This window comes from Bufo gargarizans, chromosome 7 (genome assembly GCF_014858855.1).
Source record: "Bufo gargarizans isolate SCDJY-AF-19 chromosome 7, ASM1485885v1, whole genome shotgun sequence".
NCBI lineage: Eukaryota > Metazoa > Chordata > Amphibia > Anura > Bufonidae > Bufo > Bufo gargarizans.
The window spans coordinates 21,663,479-21,683,403 of NC_058086.1; the positions used below are offsets into that span (position 1 = coordinate 21,663,479).

A 19,925-nucleotide genomic window follows, 5' to 3' on the forward strand; every position below is an offset into this window, starting at 1 on the left:
TGGGGTATTCTTATTCTTATGCCTTTCTTTTCTATTATTTTTTTACCCTAGAAGCCCTTCTATGTTTCCCCAGCCTTCAGCATTTGTGTAGCTGGCCCCTCCCAGACCTGTCTTTGTGCGGAGGGGTCTCTGTCAGGGTCTGCACATTACACAGACGTTATTCCCCTGAACGGCAGGGAAGGCTGTCATCCAGGTCCCTTTTTGGCTGTTATCAATGTGTTCCTGTTTCCTTAGAAACCAAGAAGGGCCAATCCCAGGGCCCCCATGTCTGGCTGGGAGCCTGTCCCTCTCTGCAGCATGTGGCTGTGATGATTAGCTGTTCACACAGACCTGACCGTCAACGTGTGCAGGGAATAAGAATCAGGGAGGGACGCCTGGTGACATTTCATTTTTATTATTTTGTATCTTTTTATTGTTTGTCCCGGGCTCACATGTCCTGGTACAATGGACTGGACGTGTCCGGTGACAGCGAAGTGAGCCGTCCTGCTGATTTCTTCTACAAAAGAGGATTTTCTGAGCTATAATTTGGAACGCCTTTGCCCGAGGATTAACAGGAAAATGACCCTTGAGGACGATCGGAACCTGTGCGGATTAGTTTCTTCTCCCAGAAAAAGATCTCAATAACTTCCAGTTAATATGAGGCGGTCGGAGCAGTCAGTTGGAGGTGTCCTTCTGGATCTGTCTGGAGTTAGTTCTCCCACTCTTCTGTGCCAATGTGCAGCAAGGCACCCTCTGGTTTTGGGCAGTGCCATCTAGGTGCTCTTCACCTCTCGCTATCAAAATGATGAAGTTAAAAGCGTTCTGTCTGGATTATTGGCAGTTTTTGTGTCTTCAACCCCTCCATGGGCTCTACAAGAGGTACGACATGTCAGTATCACCAATATGTGAGATGTTATACAGTATGTGTGTGTTGGAATTGAATAGATTTGGTCTATGCCTCCAATGAATGACTATATGTAGAGCAGAAATCGGCTTGGTGGATGTTACCCTCTTTTTGTGAATCCGCGCTATAATATGTTGTCCCCTAAAGCATCAAGTTCAAGGGTTACCGATCGGAGGATGTCGACAAGATGGAGATATCTCAGGCGTTGGCTAATAAATAGTTAATCTGTAGGAGGCTCCGGTCCTGTGACAAAGCATCTTTGTGATTGATGGTGAGCAGGGAGGAGGGAGCCGTGCATTCATATTCATGAGCACCAACCCATCCTTTATATCAGCAGATATCAGCAGATTACACACCCACCCTCCACACAATAGATGACAGGCCGTCCGCTTCTCTGTCTTCTTCTGCTGTTAGTGCTGAGGTCGAGCAGGGAAGTATCGCCGCCACCGCCACCACTCGCCAAACTAAATTTAGCCTGGGAACTTGTATGTGTGATAACACTTAGCATATCTACTGTCACGTGGACCTCGGTGACTTCCAGAAGCCATGTGATGAGGTCCACTTGATCTCTTTGTACCCGTGACAAGCGGCTGGCCTCAGGCTGGGATCACACAGGCAGTTTGTCTTTGCAGTTTTTGGTGCATCCAAAGAGGTGGAAATGTATGAAGGAAGGAATCGCACTTCTCCTTTCTTTTGTATCCACTCCTGCCACAAAAATTTGGGATTCCAGCCCTAGGCCTCATTCACATGTCAGTGTTCGGTCAGTGATTTCCATCAGTGATTTTGAGCCAAAACCAGGTGTGGCGCTAAACACAGAACAGGTGCAGATCTTTCCTTTAGGCCTCATGCACACAAACGTATTTTCTTTCCGTGCCCGCTTAATTTTTTTTGCAGACCGTATACGGAACCATTCATTTCAATGGGTCCGCAAAAAATACGGAAGTTACTCCATGTGCATTCTGTTTCTGTATGTCCGTATTTCCATTCCGCTGAAATTAGGGTATATTCACACGTCCGTAGTATATTGCGGATCCGCAATACACCCGTCCGGCACCCCCATAGAACTGCCTATTCTTGTCCGCAATTGTGGACAAGAATAAAACATGTTCTATTTTTTTTGTGAGCTGCGGACCGGAAGATCGAGACCGCGCTCCGGAAATGCGGATGCGGACAGCACACTGTGTGCTGTCCACATGTCTTCCGGCCCCATAGAGAATGAATAGGTCCGGATCCGTTCCGCAATGTTGCGGGACGAATCCAGACTCATTCATTCTACGGACGTGTGAATGGACCCTTATTCTCCACATTACAGACAAGGATAGGACTGTTCTATTAGGCTGTTCCGTTAGGCCAGCTGTTCCGTTCTGCAAAATACGGAATGCACACGGACGTCATCTGTATTTTTTTTAGACCACAAAATACATACGGTTGTGTGCATGAGGCCTTATGTGGAGGCTTCAATCCTGGTTTCGGCTCACAATTAGGCCACATGCACATACAGACGTGGACAAAATTGTTGGTACCCTTTGGTCAATGAAAGAAAAAGTCACAATGGTCACAGAAATAACTTTAATCTGACAAAAGTAATAATAAATTAAAATTCTATAAATGTTAACCAATGAAAGTCAGACATTGTTTTTCAACCATGCTTCAACAGAATTATGTAAAAAAATAAACTCATGAAACAGGCATGGACAAAAATGATGGTACCCCTAACTTAATATTTTGTTGCGCAACCTTTTGAGGCAATCACTGCAATCAAACGCTTCCTGTAACTGTCAATGAGACATCTGCACCTCTCAGCAGGTATTTTGGCCCACTCCTCATGAGCAAACTGCTCCAGTTGTGTCCGGTTTGAAGGGTGCCTTTTCCAGACTGCATGTTTCAGCTCCTTCCAAAGATGCTCAATAGGATTGAGGTCAGGGCTCATAGAAGGCCACTTTAGAATAGTCCAATTTTTTCCTCTTAGCCATTCTTGGGTGTTTTTAGCGGTGTGTTTTGGGTCATTGTCCTGTTGCAAGACCCATGACCTGCGACTGAGACCAAGCTTTCTGACACTGGCTAGTACATTTCTCTCTAGAATTCCTTGATAGTCTTGAGATTTCATTGTACCCTGCACAGATTCAAGACACCCTGTGCCAGACGCAGCAAAGCAGCCCCAGAACATAACAGAGCCTCCTCCATGTTTCACAGTAGGGACAGTGTTCTTTTCTTGATATGCTTCATTTTTTCGTCTGTGAACATACAGCTGATGTGCCTTGGCAAAAACTTCGATTTTTGTCTCATCTGTCCACAGGACATTCTCCCAGAAGCTTTGTGGCTTGTCAACATGTAGTTTGGCATATTCCAGTCTTGCTTTTTTATGATTCGTTTTCAACAATGGTGTCCTCCTTGGTCGTCTCCCATGTAGTCCACTTTGGCTCAAACAACGACGGATGGTGCGATCTGACACTGATGTTCCTTGAGCATGAAGTTCACCTTGAATCTCTTTAGAAGTCTTTCTAGGCTCTTTTGTTACCATTCGGATTATCCGTCTCTTAGATTTGTCATCAATTTTCCTCCTGCGGCCACGTCCAGGGAGGTTGGCTACAGTCCCATGGATCTTAAACTTATGAATAATATGTGCAACTGTACTCACAGGAACATCTAGTTGCTTGGAGATGGTCTTATAGCCTTTACCTTTAACATGCTTGTCTATAATTTTCTTTCTGATCTCTTGAGACAGCTCTTTCCTTTGCTTCCTCTGGTCCATGTCGAGTGTGGTACACACCATATCACCAAACAACACAGTGATTACCTGGAGCCATATATATAGGCCCAATGGCTGATTACAAGGTTGTAGACACCTGTGATGCTAATTAGTGGACACACCTTGAATTAACATGTCCCTTTGGTCACATTATGTTCTGTGTTTTCTAGGGGTACCATCATTTTTGTCCATGCCTGTTTCATGAGTTTATTTTTTTACATAATTCTGTTGAAGCATGGTTGAAAAACAATGTCTGACTTTCATTGGTTAACATTTATAGAATTTTAATTTATTATTACTTTTGTCAGATTAAAGTTATTTCTGTGACCATTGTGACTTTTTCTTTCATTGACCAAAGGGTACCAACAATTTTGTCCACGTCTGTAACCACTCTGTGTTTTGCGGTCCGCAAATTGCGGCTCCACATGGATGCCGCCCGTGTAGATTCCGCAATTTGCAGAACGGAACAGGTCGCCCATAATAGAAATGCCTATTCTTGTCCGCAAGAATAGGACACGATCTATAATTTTTGTGGGGCCACAGAACTGAGTGCTGTCCGCATCTTTTGCGGTTCTATTGAAGTGAATGGGTCCGCATCCAAGCCGCAAAAAATGCAGCTCGGATGCGGACCCAGACAACGGTCTTGTGAATGAGGCCTTACTGATGGAAATCGCTGACCAGAACAATGACGTGTGAAACAGGCTTTCGGCCTCATGCACATGACCTTGTCCATACTGAGGTCTGCACATTTTTCTCTCTTCCGTCACTAGAAATGACTGTTCTTGTCCGAGATAGATGCAAGAATAGGACATGTTCTATAATTTGCGGACATATGGAAGCAGACAGCACGTAGATGGCACAGTGTGCTGTCCATTTTTTTTGCATACCCATAGAAATGAATGGATCCGTATGAGATCACCAAAAATGCCGATTGGACACAGGTGCAAAATATGGTCGTGTGTATGAGCCCTCAGGGTATGGTTCACAATTAGCAGCCGAGGTGCGGTTAAAAGCACATCGGAAGATCACAGGCGGTTTTGCCATGGTTTTTGATGTGTTTGCACAGTTTTTATAGGTGAAACATATGGAATAAATGTGTCTCACCTGTAAAAACATCCACGGCAATTCCGATTCCTTTATTAGTGGATACACAGCAATGGTAGACAAGTACGGGACAAACTCTGCGGCATGTGACCAACAATCGTTTTGCATCCTTTGGCGCTTTCTCAAGCGTTCTCTGACACTTTATCACCTGTGGAAACCACAACCACATGGAGGTTTGCGCCAAAACCACCTGCTTTTTTCTGACGTGGTTTTGCTGCGCTCATCCACTACCCATAAATACACCTTTAGGGCCTAGTTTTGGCGGATCGGATGCGGACCCATTCACTTCAATGGGACCGCAAAAGATGCGGACAGCACTCCGTGTCCTATTCTTGTCCACACTTTGTGGACAAGAATAGGCATTTATATTGAAGGCTGTTCGTGCCGCGGACCGCAAAACACACCACGGTCGTGTGTATGAGGCCTAAGAACAACCCATGAAAAATGGACTGCACATATGTTGTTCATTTTTTAGTCCCCCTGGGGGGGTGGGGGGGATTTATCAAACTGTTGTAAAGTAGAACTGGTTTAGTTGCCCATAGCAACCAATCAGATTCCACTGCTCCTTTGGAAAATGAAAGGTAGAATCTGATTGGTTGCTATGGGCAAATCTAGCTGGACTTAGGCTAGGTCTACACGATGACATTTGTCGCACAACATTTTGTTGCACTAATGTCGCGCGACAATTTTTATAATGGCAGTCTATGGTGTCGCACTGCAACATGCGACATGCTGCGACTGCGACGTGACAGTCGCTGAAAATCCATTCAAGATGGATTTTTCTGCGACTGTCGCAGTCGCAGCATGTCTCATGTTGCAGTGCGACAGTCGCAGAAAAATCCATCTTGAATGGATTTTCAGCGACTGTAACGTCGCAGTCGCAGCATGTCGCATGTTGCAGTGCGACACCATAGACTGCCATTATAAAAATTGTCGCGCGACATTAGTGCAACAAAATGTTGCGCGACAAATGTCGTTGTGTAGACCTAGCCATTATAAAATTTGCCGCGCGACATTGGTGCAAAATGTTGCGTGACAAATGTTGCAGTGTAGTTGTGTCTTATCTGTCGCGCGACAAATGGTACGTCACATGATCTTTTACCATGGTGATTCACCATGGTAAAAGACCATGTGATGACCGGAGTGACGTCATCGAAGGTCCTTAACCGATATTTAATAGAGCAGCTCACCCCAGGTCCTGTTCAACTTCAGCGCAGAGGAGACACAAGGAGATGCCGGGCTTCGCGAGCAAGTGGACTAAGGTGAGTTAAATTATTTTTTATTACCCCTCTAGCGCTGGTTTACTATCCATTCTGTATTCAGAATGCTATTATTTTCCCTTATAACCATGTTATAAGGGAAAATAATAATGATCGGGTCTCCATCCCAATCGTCTCCTAGCAACCGTGCGTGCAAATCGCACGGCATCCGTACTTGCTTGCGGATGCCATCCGATTTTCACACACCCCATTCACTTCTATGGGGCCTGCGTCACGTCAAAATCGGACAATATAGAGCATGCTGCGATTTCAACTGAACGCACAAGTGATGCGTTAAGAACATCGCTCATGTGCACAGCCCCATAGAAATGAATGGGTCAGGATTTAGTGCGGGTGCCATACGTTCGCCGCACGGAAAACTCGCCCGTGTGAAAGGGGCCTAAGACTGCAACCACACAAGCAGTTTTTGATGCAGTTAGATATTCAGCTTCTTTGAGCCAAAGGTGTATCCAGCAGGATGAATATTTCCCATAACTTTTGAATCCACTGCTGGCTTGGATAACCAAAATTTGCATCAAAAACTGCATGTGTGATTTCAGCCTTAGGGCTCATGCGCACAAACGTGTGCTGTCCAGGCCTGTGCTGCGGCCCGCATATTGCAGTCTGCAATGCACGGGCACCGACCGTAGGACCGCCACATGCGGACGCAGGGCCTATTCACTTGAATGGGGTCTGCGATCCGCATCGCAAAAAATTAGTGCATGCAGTGCTTCCGTGGGGTTCCGTGCCTCCGTTCCGCACCGCACTTTCCGGACCCATTCAAGTGCACAAGCGGCCGGTGCCCGCATATTGTGTACCCGCTGTTTGCAGGCCACAACACAGGCATGGCCAGGCAACGGCCGTGTGCATGAAACCTTAGAGCCCCTACACATACAAAGCTGCTCTGGCATTTTTGACCATTAAACAAACATAGTACATAAAAACCAATCACATTTTTAGTGTTTTTATTTGTTTTTGTTAAAAAAAATGGATATGTACATAGATGAAAAAACTCCTGAGAGAGAGAGATAAAAATTTGCAAAAAAGTGCCACTAGCCCCAAAAAAAAATAAGTGTGTCCCCCGCCCATAACATTTGGAGCTGGCGTTTTGTTTTTGTTTTGTTTTTTTAAAACACAGGTGCAAAAAAATAGAGCACTAAAAAGGCAAAACTGCGGATAAACACCACAAAATACCTATATCTGAATCCACCCTTCGGATAATCCTAATTCGATATCCGTTTTATTTAAAGGACATCCTCTGCTTGAGCACAGGTGTATCCATCCACAAATCTAGTAGTCATTTTCTTTAAGACACTTTAAATATGGCCTCTGGGTCTAAAGCACTGAAATTGTCAAACCCCCCCCCCCCTTCTAAAACAACACCTCGTTTGTTCACGCTCCCAGGGTTCAGGAGGAGCACCAGCTGCTTGTGTCATCGCTCATTGTTGTGCAGAGATGGAACTCAATTACCCTTTGTTGTGCTGCACGTGTGAGGTTTAAAGCCACTCCGAGTGGAGAAAGAAATTAGGGACAAGATGTAGAACAGAAGACTGGAAAATTACTAACGCATCCAATTTGCCGGCAATTAAAACCTAGAAAGTGGTTTAATAGTAGGGGGCTCAAAAGAGAAGCAGACTAAACACAGGATACAGGTGATGCATACAGTATTGGGTAGTCAACCAGATGACAATGTAATAATACCATATGTAAAATGTTAATAAAACATTTACTTAATTACGACTGGTATGGTACCCACTGCCCTCCTTCTTAAAGGGGATGTCTGGCAAAATATAAGTAAACTCCCAGAGCACTAGGCTCACACTTAGGCCTCGTTCACACTTCAGTGTTTGGTCAGTGATTTTCATCAGTGATTTGTGAGCCAAAACCAGAAGTGGAGCCTCCATAGACATGAGGTAGAAGGGAAAGATCTGCTCCTGTTCTATGTTTAGAGCTGCACCTGGTTTTGGCTCACAAATCACTGATGGAAATCACTGACCAAACACTGAAGTGTGAACGAGGCCTTACTGCTATACTCTACTTATAAATGTGCCCTCCGGACTACCATCTTGGGGAACACAGCTGCAGAAGGCGCGAGGGGTGTGATTGTGTAATTATGTCTCTCCCTTGGGCATTCGATACGTACATAAATGATAGATCCCTAGAGATTTATCCCATGTGTAGGCAAAAATAACTTAGCCCTCCCCCACAGCTGTGGTCCCAGACATATATATTTTCCTTAAACTACCTTATGTTCACCTATTTGGTCTAAAGATACAAAACCTTTTTCTATTCTAGTTTTACTTGTCTATGTGTTATATTTACGGATGCAATGCGTTTTTTGCTGAAGCCACATTCACTTCTATCGGGCCAGGGATGCGTGAAAAACACACAGAATATAGAACATGCTGCATTTTTCACGCAACGCAGAACTGATGAAAAAAAAGCTCATGTACACAGACCCATTGAAATTAATGGGTCAGGATTCAGTGCGGGTGCTATGCGTTCACGTCACGCATTCCACCCGCGTGGAAGACTCTGTCACTATCAGTGTGGGGGGAAAACTCCACACTGAGCACAGGAGGGAAGGGGAACAGTAACTGGGCCTGGAAACTAGGGAAGAAACAGGTCTTCTCCTAAACAGCCCTAATCCGGGCCCTAACTACCTATCAATATGAATAGACATTGAAGGTAGGAATATTCATATGCTGGATACCTAGGCCCTTATATCCCTATACGGCCCTGGAATGAGGTAAGGACCAGAGACAACCTATTCCTCCCCAGATGGACGAATGGAAGTCTCTGTCTCAGGCCCAGATGCAAACAACAGGGAATATAAGAAACACAAAACAATAAGAAAAGACAAGACTTATCTGAAAGTAGAAAACTGCCAACTCCAGAAGCACTAAAGAGTACAACCAACCAGCTAGTTAGAAGACAGGCAGAAAATCTATAAACCGCACCTCCAAGAGTGAGAAGCAGCTACTTATGGGAAAGGTAAATTACCAACAAGCAACACCTGAAGCAAGGGGTGTAGCTTTCACCAAAACACAGACACAATAAGATCCACAGTGAACTTGTCAATTTAACCCACGAGTTGCCAGTCTCTCTGACCTCTTGGTACCTGCCATGGGAACGTCCGTGACAGACTTGCTCGTGTGAAAGAGGCCTTAAAGGGGCTAGTCAGGACAACCATCTTTTATGTAACGAGAGGAAGCTACTAGTTCTAAGGGCTCATGCACACGAACGTGTGTCGGCTGGGCCCGTGTTGCGGACTGCAAATTGCGGTCCACAATGCACGGGCGCCAACCGTAGGAACGCCATATGCGGACGGACGCAGGACCTATTCACTTGAATCAGGTCCGTGATCCACATCCAACAGTCCGCACCACAAAAAAGTAGTTCATGCCCCACTTTTTTGTGGTGCAGAGGCACGGACAGAAACCCCACAAAGCACTCTGTCGTGCTTCCACGGGGTTCCGTGCCTTTGTTAGGCACCTACCAGATTCACTTAATTTGAATGGGTCCGCATCCGTGATGCAGCCCACAAACGACCGGTGCTCGTATACTGTGGATCCTCTGTTTGCGGGCTGCAGTACGGGCATGGACGGGTATGAGCTCTTACAGTGTCGTACTAGTCATTGATAACTGGTGACCATGTAATAATACTGTGTCCTCCAGAGCAAGAGCTGCTCTTCTAGCGGCTTCCTACTTTGGCGTAAAGAGGTATAGTAAATGGGGACACCTGCCATGATGATGCCATTGATGATGCCATGATGATGCCATTGAGATGACCTGATAGGGCATATCGACATGTGTTGTCCTAATGTTTACAAGCCATAAAAATAAATTAATTAAAGAATTGGTTAGGCTATAATTATGTCCATGTTCATTTTATGACCAGTGTCTTATCCGTGACGCTGTCCGCGGAGGGTCGGTTTTTGGTCCATATGTCTGTTTTGTTCCCTCCTTGTGTTATCTGTATTTCACTTACACTGGAAAGAGGGATTTTCACAGCATCTCCTCCCAACGGTTAGTGAAAAGCACTAATAACACGAAGGCCATCCATGTTCTGTCTGGTTTTCACAGACCCATGGACTCCAATGGTTGTATTTGGTTTGAATCAGGGAGAAAAATAGCATGTGTCTCCTTTGTTATTCTACTGGAAATGCAAGGATGAGTGAATAAACGCACTGAAGTCAATAGAAATGTATGCTGCCAGTGGTGAACATGGTCTGCACTTGTCCGTGATTCACTGATATGTGAATAAGCCCTTACTTTTGAGCTTTTTTGTTGTTGCAGTTTTTGATGCTTTTCTTTTGGGCCATAAGAAAAACTGGGTTGGAACGGAATAAGTAATATAAAGGAATGACTTCTGCAGTACTTCTTCTGCCTGCTGTCTCCTCTTTTGGCTTTGGTTCAAAACTTTTTTTTTTGGTATGGCATCTTATGCATGCCTGGTGTTTTTTGTTTTTAAAAGTCTATAGGAGAAAATCACCAGGCAATGAGGGGATAAACATAAAACGATTCCAGAGCATGCTGTGATTTAACCCAAGAATGCACATCAAGGGTGCTAAAAATTGCTTGTCCTGTGTTTAAATACTTAGGGTACTTTCGCACTAGCGTTTTTCTTTTCCGGCATAGAGTTCCGTCCTAGGGGCTCAATACCGGAAAATAACTGATCAGTTTATCCCCATGCATTCTGAATGGAGAGCAATCCGTTCAGGATGCATCAGGATGTCTTCAGTTCAGTCTTTTTGACTGATCAGGACGGAGAAAATACCGCAGCATGCCTCTGTTTTATCTCCGGCCAAAAGTCCGGAACACTTGCCGGAATGCCGGATCCATAATTTTTTTTACATAGGAATGTATTAGTGCCGGATCCAGCATTCAAAATACCGCAATGTCGCAGACCGAAAAAAATGTGAAAATAAATAAATGCTGGATCCGTTTTCCTGATCAGTCTTACAAATGCCATCAGTTGGCATACGTTTTGACGGATCCAGCAGGCAGTTTCGGCGACGGATGCGCACTAATTCATATCAATGGGGCCACAAATGATGCGGACAGCATACGGTGTGTGCCGTATGTCCATTCCATGGCCCCGCAAAACAAAACATAGAACATGTCCTATTCTTGTCCGTTTTGAGGACAATAGGCAGTTCTAACAGAGGGCAGGAGGGACTGATCCACAAAATACGGAACGTACACAGCCAGTATCCATGTTTTGCGGATCCACAATTTTCCTTCAATGAGCCCTCATTTCTCATAGACTTCTATGCAACTTCTAGAGCTGGCAGTTTTTTTCCTAAAATAGGTGGCAAAAACACGAGCAATAACGATTCACCTGAAAACTCAAAACACCACAAAAATGCTGAAAAAAATCCCTCAAAACTGTGTGAACCCACCCTAAGGCCACCTGCACACATTGCGGAATACAAGCGTTTTTTCCACTTATTTTCTTATTCTGAACAAAACGCAGCATGGAACAGTACCAGCAAAGTGTATGAGAATACACAAATCTCATGTACACATTTCCAAATCCGCAGCATGCCAATTATGTTTGCAGTTTTAGCATTTAAATTTCTTTGTGCAGATATGGTGCAGAAACGCGCAGAAATTTGTGCGGCTCTTATATGCGTTCACCTGCCTTTGTGTATGGGGATTTTTAGGCAAAAAGCACAAGAAATGTTTTACTCAGGGAGGCCGCATAGAACATAGCTCGTTTATATGCCCTGTCCGTACAGTCAGAATTCCTTTCGGAGAACATGCTTCTATGAATTAAACATGGTGCTGCATTGGACGTGTCTTCTCTAGAATCCTGTCACTTACCTCATTTTATTGCAAAATGTAAATGGTGACAACACTGACCCGAAAAAAGGTGGCAGAGATCCCCTGTGCTATCGAGTCCCAGCTGTATTTGTTAGGCGCTGGATTTTAGCCAAGTTCATGACAAGTAGCCCTCTTTGCTAGTTGTATGACAGCCTTGTCTCACGGACTGAACAGTATAGCATTTTTCTAGTGTAAGCAGTGGCAGATTTATAACATCTTTTGATTAATTTGCAATTTATCTAAAATATTTAGTCTGCTTCTCCCATTAGCAATTAATGAATCGCCAGCATGCTGGTAAAGCTGGCGGATTTAGCTCCATATGATGTATCTGGCAGGGGCATGCTATTCCCAAGGAATTGGTACCATTTGGCCAGAGTACAAGTGTCAGTGGAATGGGAACTGCAGTGCTCTCATTAGCATATTTGCATATTCATGAGCTATTATGCTAGTCATTGAAGTTTTCCCACTGACGGATTTTTACAAATATTTTGACAGCCCTGTAAATAAAGCATAAAACCGTCTGTGTAATGTGAGCCAGATTATTATAAGAGGGAATCAGGAAAATGAATGGCTCTTCTCAGAAGGCAGAAGGAAATCCAAGCTCGGAGCATGGTTAAAACTGCTCATCAGGCTGCAAAGACCTCGTCGTCCCATCTACATCAGCATGTTCTGAAGAAAAATATCAATATGTAGTTTGTTTCTTAGGAGGCCACGTGTTGGTGAAGAGTTAATGTGTATTTATTAACTGGACATGTACGAAAACTGGTAGCTGTGCAAATAAGATGAGATAAAATGGGACTGGAACACCACCTGGAAATATCCCACAGACCTAAAGGCATCATCTTTCATCATCTTCTTCAAGAACTGTCCCATAAAAAGTTCAAGAGTGAAGGTGGCTATACACATTAGTCAACTGAACCTCGCAAATTTTGGTGGGACCAGTCAAGCATCCAATGTTGGTTGATGTGTATCAAATGTTGACTGATCCTCTTGTTCTCAAGCAAAATAAACTTGTGCTGGAGGAGTCTGGCAACTTCTCCCCCCGCCATCCCCATTGAGAATCAAGCCTACACTTGTATGAGGGTGGTAGGACGAATAGATGTTGACCAAAGAGCTTTCAGCCAACAGTTATTGAATGTATATGGCCACCTTTAGGACAACTCAAACAGGTCAACGAAATTCTGTCATAGTGATGGCTTTGCCAGAGCTGTTCTTACTTGCTTTGTGGCTTTTGCTATTAGAGCACTTACAGCGATACTGTAGACTGGAGACTCCAGCACCTGTATGTGGCCAAGACCCGTAGCTGCTGCTTCAGTCACTTTTGGGCAATTTACCATACGTTGAAGTGTGTAGAGGATTCCTTGTGCAAAAATTGTAACCTTGTACTGATCGCAGCCGTGCTCATACATTTTGGAAATTGTAGTTGGAAGATAACTATGGACAACTCAGGTTGTGTTTCACATAGATAATGCAATATATCTCTGCTGTAATAAATTTGATGTTAGAGAAAAGTTATCTGAGCCCAATTTCAGTGGGATTGGCCAACTATCTCTTAGGTGTGGAGGACTATCTCTGAGGTATGGGGAGATCCTGACTAAAGAAGAATTAGTTATGTTGGATTTTAACACGCTTGATCCTTTTCCTACAAGAGATAAGCCACTAGCAGAGGTGACTGGCAATGGCGCACTCCTCACCCCATTGAAAACACGTGCGTGCTGTGGTTGAGCCCATTGTGCATGCTTATGGAGGAGTCAGGAGGAAGAGTTGTCGGCCGAGTGTGCTGTTTCAGCTAGTCTTTGGCTTTTTGCCTCCATTTCTGTCCACACACAGTTAATGCCGAGGATCCTGGTCATCGGGTGTCCCATCCTCACTGGCATTATGACATGAGTAGACAGGTCACTTTCATTTCCTACAGCTGGGAATGTTCTCATGGTCTTGTTTAGTTTATATAAAAAACACAGTTGTCAGAAAAATATAAAGCCCCAAATGAAACTAGAGACCAGCCTTAGATTTGATGGATTTGTTGTATGCTACTTGAGTGAGAAAATGATGGAAGGCAATCAATAGGGCATATGTCGATTTACACCATTTTGGTACTTACGTTGCAGAAAGGACGGTTCTCTTTGACCGTGGTCTCCAGATGTCTTTCTCTTGGCTATATTAAGACAAGTTGTCCATTTTCTCCTTATGTCAGCATGACATCAGTGCAACATGCCGTACTCTCACAGGCTATACCACCTTGGATCTACTATCAAATATATGTATCTGTCTGTAAATAGTTGAATTATCAAACTTCTAGTATATAATTTGGGTTTGGATGAGGTAGCTTTAGATATTTTTGGTAATTTGTTTTGGTCGAGGTGTGGGTGCAGTTAGATACAGTAAGGTATATTAAGTGCAGTCCAACTCTCCATTTCAATACACCCTTAATGGGGTTGTCTTATTAAAGATATTGCCGCATTCTGAATTCAGCTGATTGCTCCAGGTTTTGCTCCTGGCCAGACAGGCATCTCCAGCTGACACTGCAGGGGAAATGGAGTATTACATGGCAGCCATTCAGATTAATTACTTAATATGCACTTATATAGCATTGCTATATTCTGCAGCGCTTTACAGATATTAGCTTCAAGCTGTCGCCAATGGGGCTCACAATCTAAGTTCCCTATTAGTAGGTCTTTGGAGTGTGGGAGGAAACCGGAGTACCTGGAGGAAAGCCATACAAACACGATGCAGATGTTGTCCTTGGTCGGATTCTAACCTAGGACCCCAGCGCTGCAAGGCACCAGTGCTAACCACTGAGCCCCAATATAAAAGAGCTTGAATCTGCCAGAACGGGAGCCTCTTGTACAGAGCAGCTGTTTGTTCTTCGTTCTGGCTAATAGATGTTCTGAAAGGAGGACAGCCCCCCCCCGTCCCCCCCACACACACCTCTATGAAGGGCTTGACTTCCTAAGGGTATTTGCCCATGGTGTATATTAGGCATAATACAGAACCAGAGAAGTAAACATGATTTTCTAAATCTCAGGTACACGGTGCGGAAATTGACCTGCATTGTGGATTTTGAAATTGGCAGCATGTCAATTGTTTGTACGGATTTTCAGTGCAGATTTCACCCTTTGCAAGATCTGGGGCAAATCCACTTTAGAAATCTGCAACACAATATGCAGGTATTCGGAAACGCGGCATGAAAATCTGCATAACATATAATGTCGTGTGTATATACTTTAAGGCAGGGAGATGCAGCGGCGCCCATGTGGGGATCAGGAGCGACATGGGTGATAGGGAGTGGGGTAAGTATAATCTGTATGAGGGGCCCAGGCATTGGGGGCCATGTTTTATAGTTTGGATAACCCCTTTAAGTAGACAGACTTGTATGAGTGGTAGTCTTGGACTTGCAAGTTGAAACAATGGCAGTAAACTGCAAGAGCTACCCGCGTCCACTGGCACACATGTTTAATGGCACCCTTAAAATAAAAAATAAATAAAAAAACATTGGTTACTTTCTGCACAAGGGCCTGTGTTCCCATTTCAGTGTGAAATTGCTTCTCTCCTCCTAGTTATGATGGTTCCATCTGGGGATGGTATTGATCAGGAGTATATACTACACAAAGGACTTTCTAATTAAAACGCAAAGTCAATATAGAGACAGATGCAGCCATGGCAATGTGCTGCATTATCAGGAGCAGCTTGTAATACATATAATTTATTATCACTTCCATCCACACATCTCTGTGAAGTTCCCGTCCTGCTGGTTCCGTCCCGGCGGTCAATACATTAATCTCTGTTACTGATCACTGTTCCATTAACAAAAGTTTCTGGAGTGATGCTCTGCCGCAGGACCAGGAATTAGGCCAAAGTTCTTTCCCTCTAGCTGTGTACAATGGAAAGTGCTCTGAGAGCATGGGAAGAAAACGACGCGTTTCTTACTCCCAATCCAAATCTTTCAAGACAATTTTCTGCAGTTTGCTTCTGAATGAGTTCCGGTCTATGCCAGCAGGGAGACTGCAGCTAGAATAATGAGGAATTAAAGTGAAGTTCGGGTTTTCGGTTTACTGTCGATTGTCCTGCCCCAAATTCCGTACAGATTATAAATGATGTGTTTAGATTTCGCAGACCTCGCCTCTGTAGTTCGGTGATTTATGCTGTCATCTCTTTGAACCGGATAGACTGATGGCTGGGGGATTGCTGCATTAATTACATGGAGACCACTGAAGCGTGAAGGAGAATTATCATTAAAACGTAGTTTTGCTCTTTATGGTTATTTTAAAATGCAATCTTCTGAGGCTTCACTTTTCAGTCATGTTCTCACTTTGTAAGAGTGAATGTTTTCCGTCCTGTTTTAGGCATCTCGTTCTGTTGACCCTAAGCTTTGTGGTCCAGTGCTTCCACTTTGCTTCTCTTCATTATCATGGTACCATCTGGGGATTATATGGATCACAGGGAAAAGAGAGTGTAGAAAGTCTTACTGGGTTTAGTGGTGGAGTGGATGGGCAATTTGTAGAAAATGTTGCACCACCTAAGGTCCTCTGGGGAAATGTATCATCGTGCTATGTAGGAAAGTTGCAAATTTGCACCAAAATATGCAACTTTCTCACCTTTTACAAAAAGTGGGCAGGAAGGGGCAGGTCACCGGCAGGATCTCTGCCTGACACAGTATGTGTGCCATATTACAGTACACCTGATGATAGATGTAATTTTTTGGTATACATACTTCCTGAGGATGCACCATAATTATTCAATATTTGGGCACATCATACTCCAGCAAGATTTCTTGTTAAGGCTGGCACCAGAAATGCCATTCTTAAGACATCCCCCCGCCCCGCCACAGCCCTGAGTGGATTCACAGGTATGTTCTTACTGTATGGGATAGACTGCCCAGTGGTTCAGTGGTTAGCGCTGTTGCCTGAGCTTCTGGGTTCAAATCCAGCCAAGAGCAACACCTTCATGAAGTTTGTGTATGTTTCCCCTGGGGCCTCTCCAAAACCATACAGATGGTTTAATACCAAATTCTGATTTTTGACGACAACTGATGTGATTGACGACAATCTCTGTACAGCGCTGCGGAATATACAAGTGCTATATAAGGCTAGCTTCACAGCTATGTTCGGTAAATCTGCCGGAATTACTATATCCGGCATAGCTAGACACCGCAAGGGCTTTCCGGATATCCATTTACTATAATGGGATCCATCGGCACAAATACCGCTGCATTTAGCTTTTTTTTTCCGGCAGAAAGCCAGCATTCCCATTTCAGTAAATAGGTATCTGGTTGGCCACGGCAGTGTCTGGCTATGCCGATTACGGTGATTCCAGTAGTCTGCTCCTCTGCCAGAACATGCGTCTACCGAACGCAGATGGGACCGTAGCCTTAAAAGGGTTTCCTGAGACTTTGCTACTGATGACCTATCCTCTGAATAGGTTATCAGTATCTGATAGGTGGGGTCCAACACCCAGGACCCCGGATGTTCAGCTGTCTTAGAAGGCACTGGCACTCGCAGTAGCACAGTGTTCTCTGCGCTTACCAAGCACAGCGCCGTACATTGTATAGTGGCCGTGCTTGGTATTGCAGCCCCATTCACTTCAATATGACTGAGCAGCGCCTAAGTCATGTGACCGATGACCTCACATGGCCTAGGAAAAGCTGTGAGAAGGTTGTGGCATGACTGCAATCGTTGGTACCTTCTCAAACAGCTGATCGGCGGGGGTCCAACTAATTATATGGTTGGATTTCTACATCACAATTTTTTCTCTGGCCTCAGCAGTCGCATGTCGTTCAGTCATGACCATTGAGGCCAGTGATCGGCTGTAGTGGTCACATGAATCATGAACCACGGGTGACCACAGCAGGCCCTGTGGAGATTGAAGCAGGAGGGACCTGTCAGCATGGGAGCAGTGAGACGTTTAAAAGGTGTTTTTGTTTTCATTCAGCCCCGAACTTTCTTGCACTTTTTAAAAAAATCTTGGACATCCCCTTTAAGGAAAGGCCATCAACAGATATTTCTGAATTCTATTATGGGTTAATACAAAAAGCTGAAAAAGATAATAAATTGCTTGTTTCATCTACGGCACATCTTTGTGTCTACGCCTGAGAAAACGTTCAAATGACCCGTCAAAGAATTGCAATAGTAAAGGAGACAGACGGATTTGGTATTTGTTGCTATTCAATGGGCCTAACATTTGGTTCTTTTAGTTCTCTTTTTTTATGGATTTCCTCTTTAAGATATTTCATAACAATTTGCTAACAGGACGTTAATCAGGAATTAGCTGGCCTACTTACTGATTGTTTTCCGTGTGTGATTTTCATTGCCAAGCTGAGAAGATCCAGGAGATGAGGCGCACGCAGAGAGGACCCCCTGATAGTTCAGCTGTTTTTATAAAGGGACCTTAATCCGGAACAATTTTTACAGTATTCTTCCCATTGCGTAGATTTGGTTATTGACTGCTCCAATGTTAACCTTTAAACGTGTTTATAATTAATGTACAGAGCTCGGTTCCTCTGTTCTCACTAATGATTTGTCTAATTGATCGCTGGCACTTTCAAGTATAAAACAGCGTTTGGATGAATTCCATATCCTTGAGTCAGTCAGATGCTAGGTTAGTGGAAAGTATTTGTAAATCTCTTGTGTTCCTAAGGAGAAAGTTCACATCTTGGTCAGATATTCCTGCCTCCTTCTACTCCACCTTTCTTCTCCTCTACAGTTTCTATCCAGAACAAGGGCCTCATGTATAACAGGCCGTGCAGACATGATGTGGAGCCGTAAACACGTTTGTCACATGTCTCCCCTGAGGGAGCTGATGCGAAATACGTGTCGGGGTGTTTTCTTTTTGGAGGTGCCCATCCGGTTCTGTATTTGACATGTTTTACTTGTGTTGATTTGTATGTACTCGTTTTAGGGAATACCATATGGTACTTGTCACTTTTGGGGCATATTTTCCCTTTTTACATATCTTATGTGATATTATAATAGACCCAAAGCGGCACCCACTTGTGGTTTTGGAGTGTCAATGCCTTTGCCTATTTGTATTTTAAGCTGTATTTTTAATTAATCAATAAAGATATATTTGATGTATTTGTATATGTGTTTGCAGAGTGCTTCAGTTTTCTGATATAGGTGATGTTGACTTGCAGTGATTCTTTTGGGTAGTTTCTATCAATTATTAGTAAAAAAAAAAAAAAAAAAAGATGATGGAAACACAATGAAAAATACATTTTTAAAGGGCTTCTGTCAGCAGATCTGTCCCTATGACACTGGCTGACCTGTTACATGTGCACTTGGCTGCTGAAGACATCTGTGTTGGTCCCATGTTTATATGTGCCCGCATTACTGAGAAAAATGTTTTAATATATGCAATGAGCCTGTACGAGCAATGGGGGCGTTGGCGTTACGCCTAGAGGCTCAGCTCTCTCTGCAACTGCCATGCTTGCTGCACTTTTTGCGATGGCCCGGTTCAGCGTCTGGGGTATCCCTCGCCCCTTAGGAGGTTTTTATGAAATATGTCCCTCTTATAGAGCAAGTAAATGTGACGCCAGCTGCGGTTAGGCAGCGGAAGCGCATTGCTCCCTTTGTAGATGAGAATGTTGGTACCCAGAGGTAGGATTGCCACAGTGGTGCAGGGTGGCCTACAATCTCTGTAGATGTTATGTACACTTGTCACGGTGTTCCTACCTGGATATTCATGGATCCCAGACGTGATGTGGTCCGAAGCAGTGCAAAAAGGGTAGTTGAACTTGGATGATGAGTGAGTAGAATAAATGGAGTCCAGACTTTGTAGTAACGTTGAACAGCTGCTTTTACTTGATAATAAACGGTATTCCATACAGTTTCCAGACTTTATGCAAGCCCAGGAGGGGACAAGCACCCATGTAGACTTCAGAGACAGGGCCTCTGGGCCTAGCAGAGCAGGCAGTGCTTTGCTAGCCAGCACACAACCTGTCCCCACGGAGGGGAAGGCTAAACTGCTCACTAACTTCTGAACTTCTCCCTCGCTAGAGAAGGCTCGAAGGAAGCAGAAGGTTCCTCTCCAGAGAAACTATCTCTGCCAATTGATGCCGCCATCTGCTGGTGGACCAGTTAATTACACTTGAACATAACAGTTTCAG

General features: G+C 44.2%; 1 protein-coding gene across 4 annotated transcripts in view; it reads left to right on the forward strand.

The window, feature by feature from the left end:
• Positions 1-341: 341 nt before the first annotated feature.
• The window catches only part of IQSEC1 (IQ motif and Sec7 domain ArfGEF 1), a 229,694-nt gene continuing 210,110 nt past the window's right edge, over positions 342-19,925 (forward strand). For 3 of the 4 annotated variants that reach the window (XM_044300549.1, XM_044300552.1, XM_044300556.1), the window contains exon 1: positions 342-867. In XM_044300549.1, coding sequence (XP_044156484.1) covers positions 782-867 — 86 coding nt within the window. In that variant the 5' untranslated portion in view covers positions 342-781. The remainder of the gene's footprint in view (positions 868-19,925) is intronic. The other variant, XM_044300550.1, reaches the window with a different exon arrangement.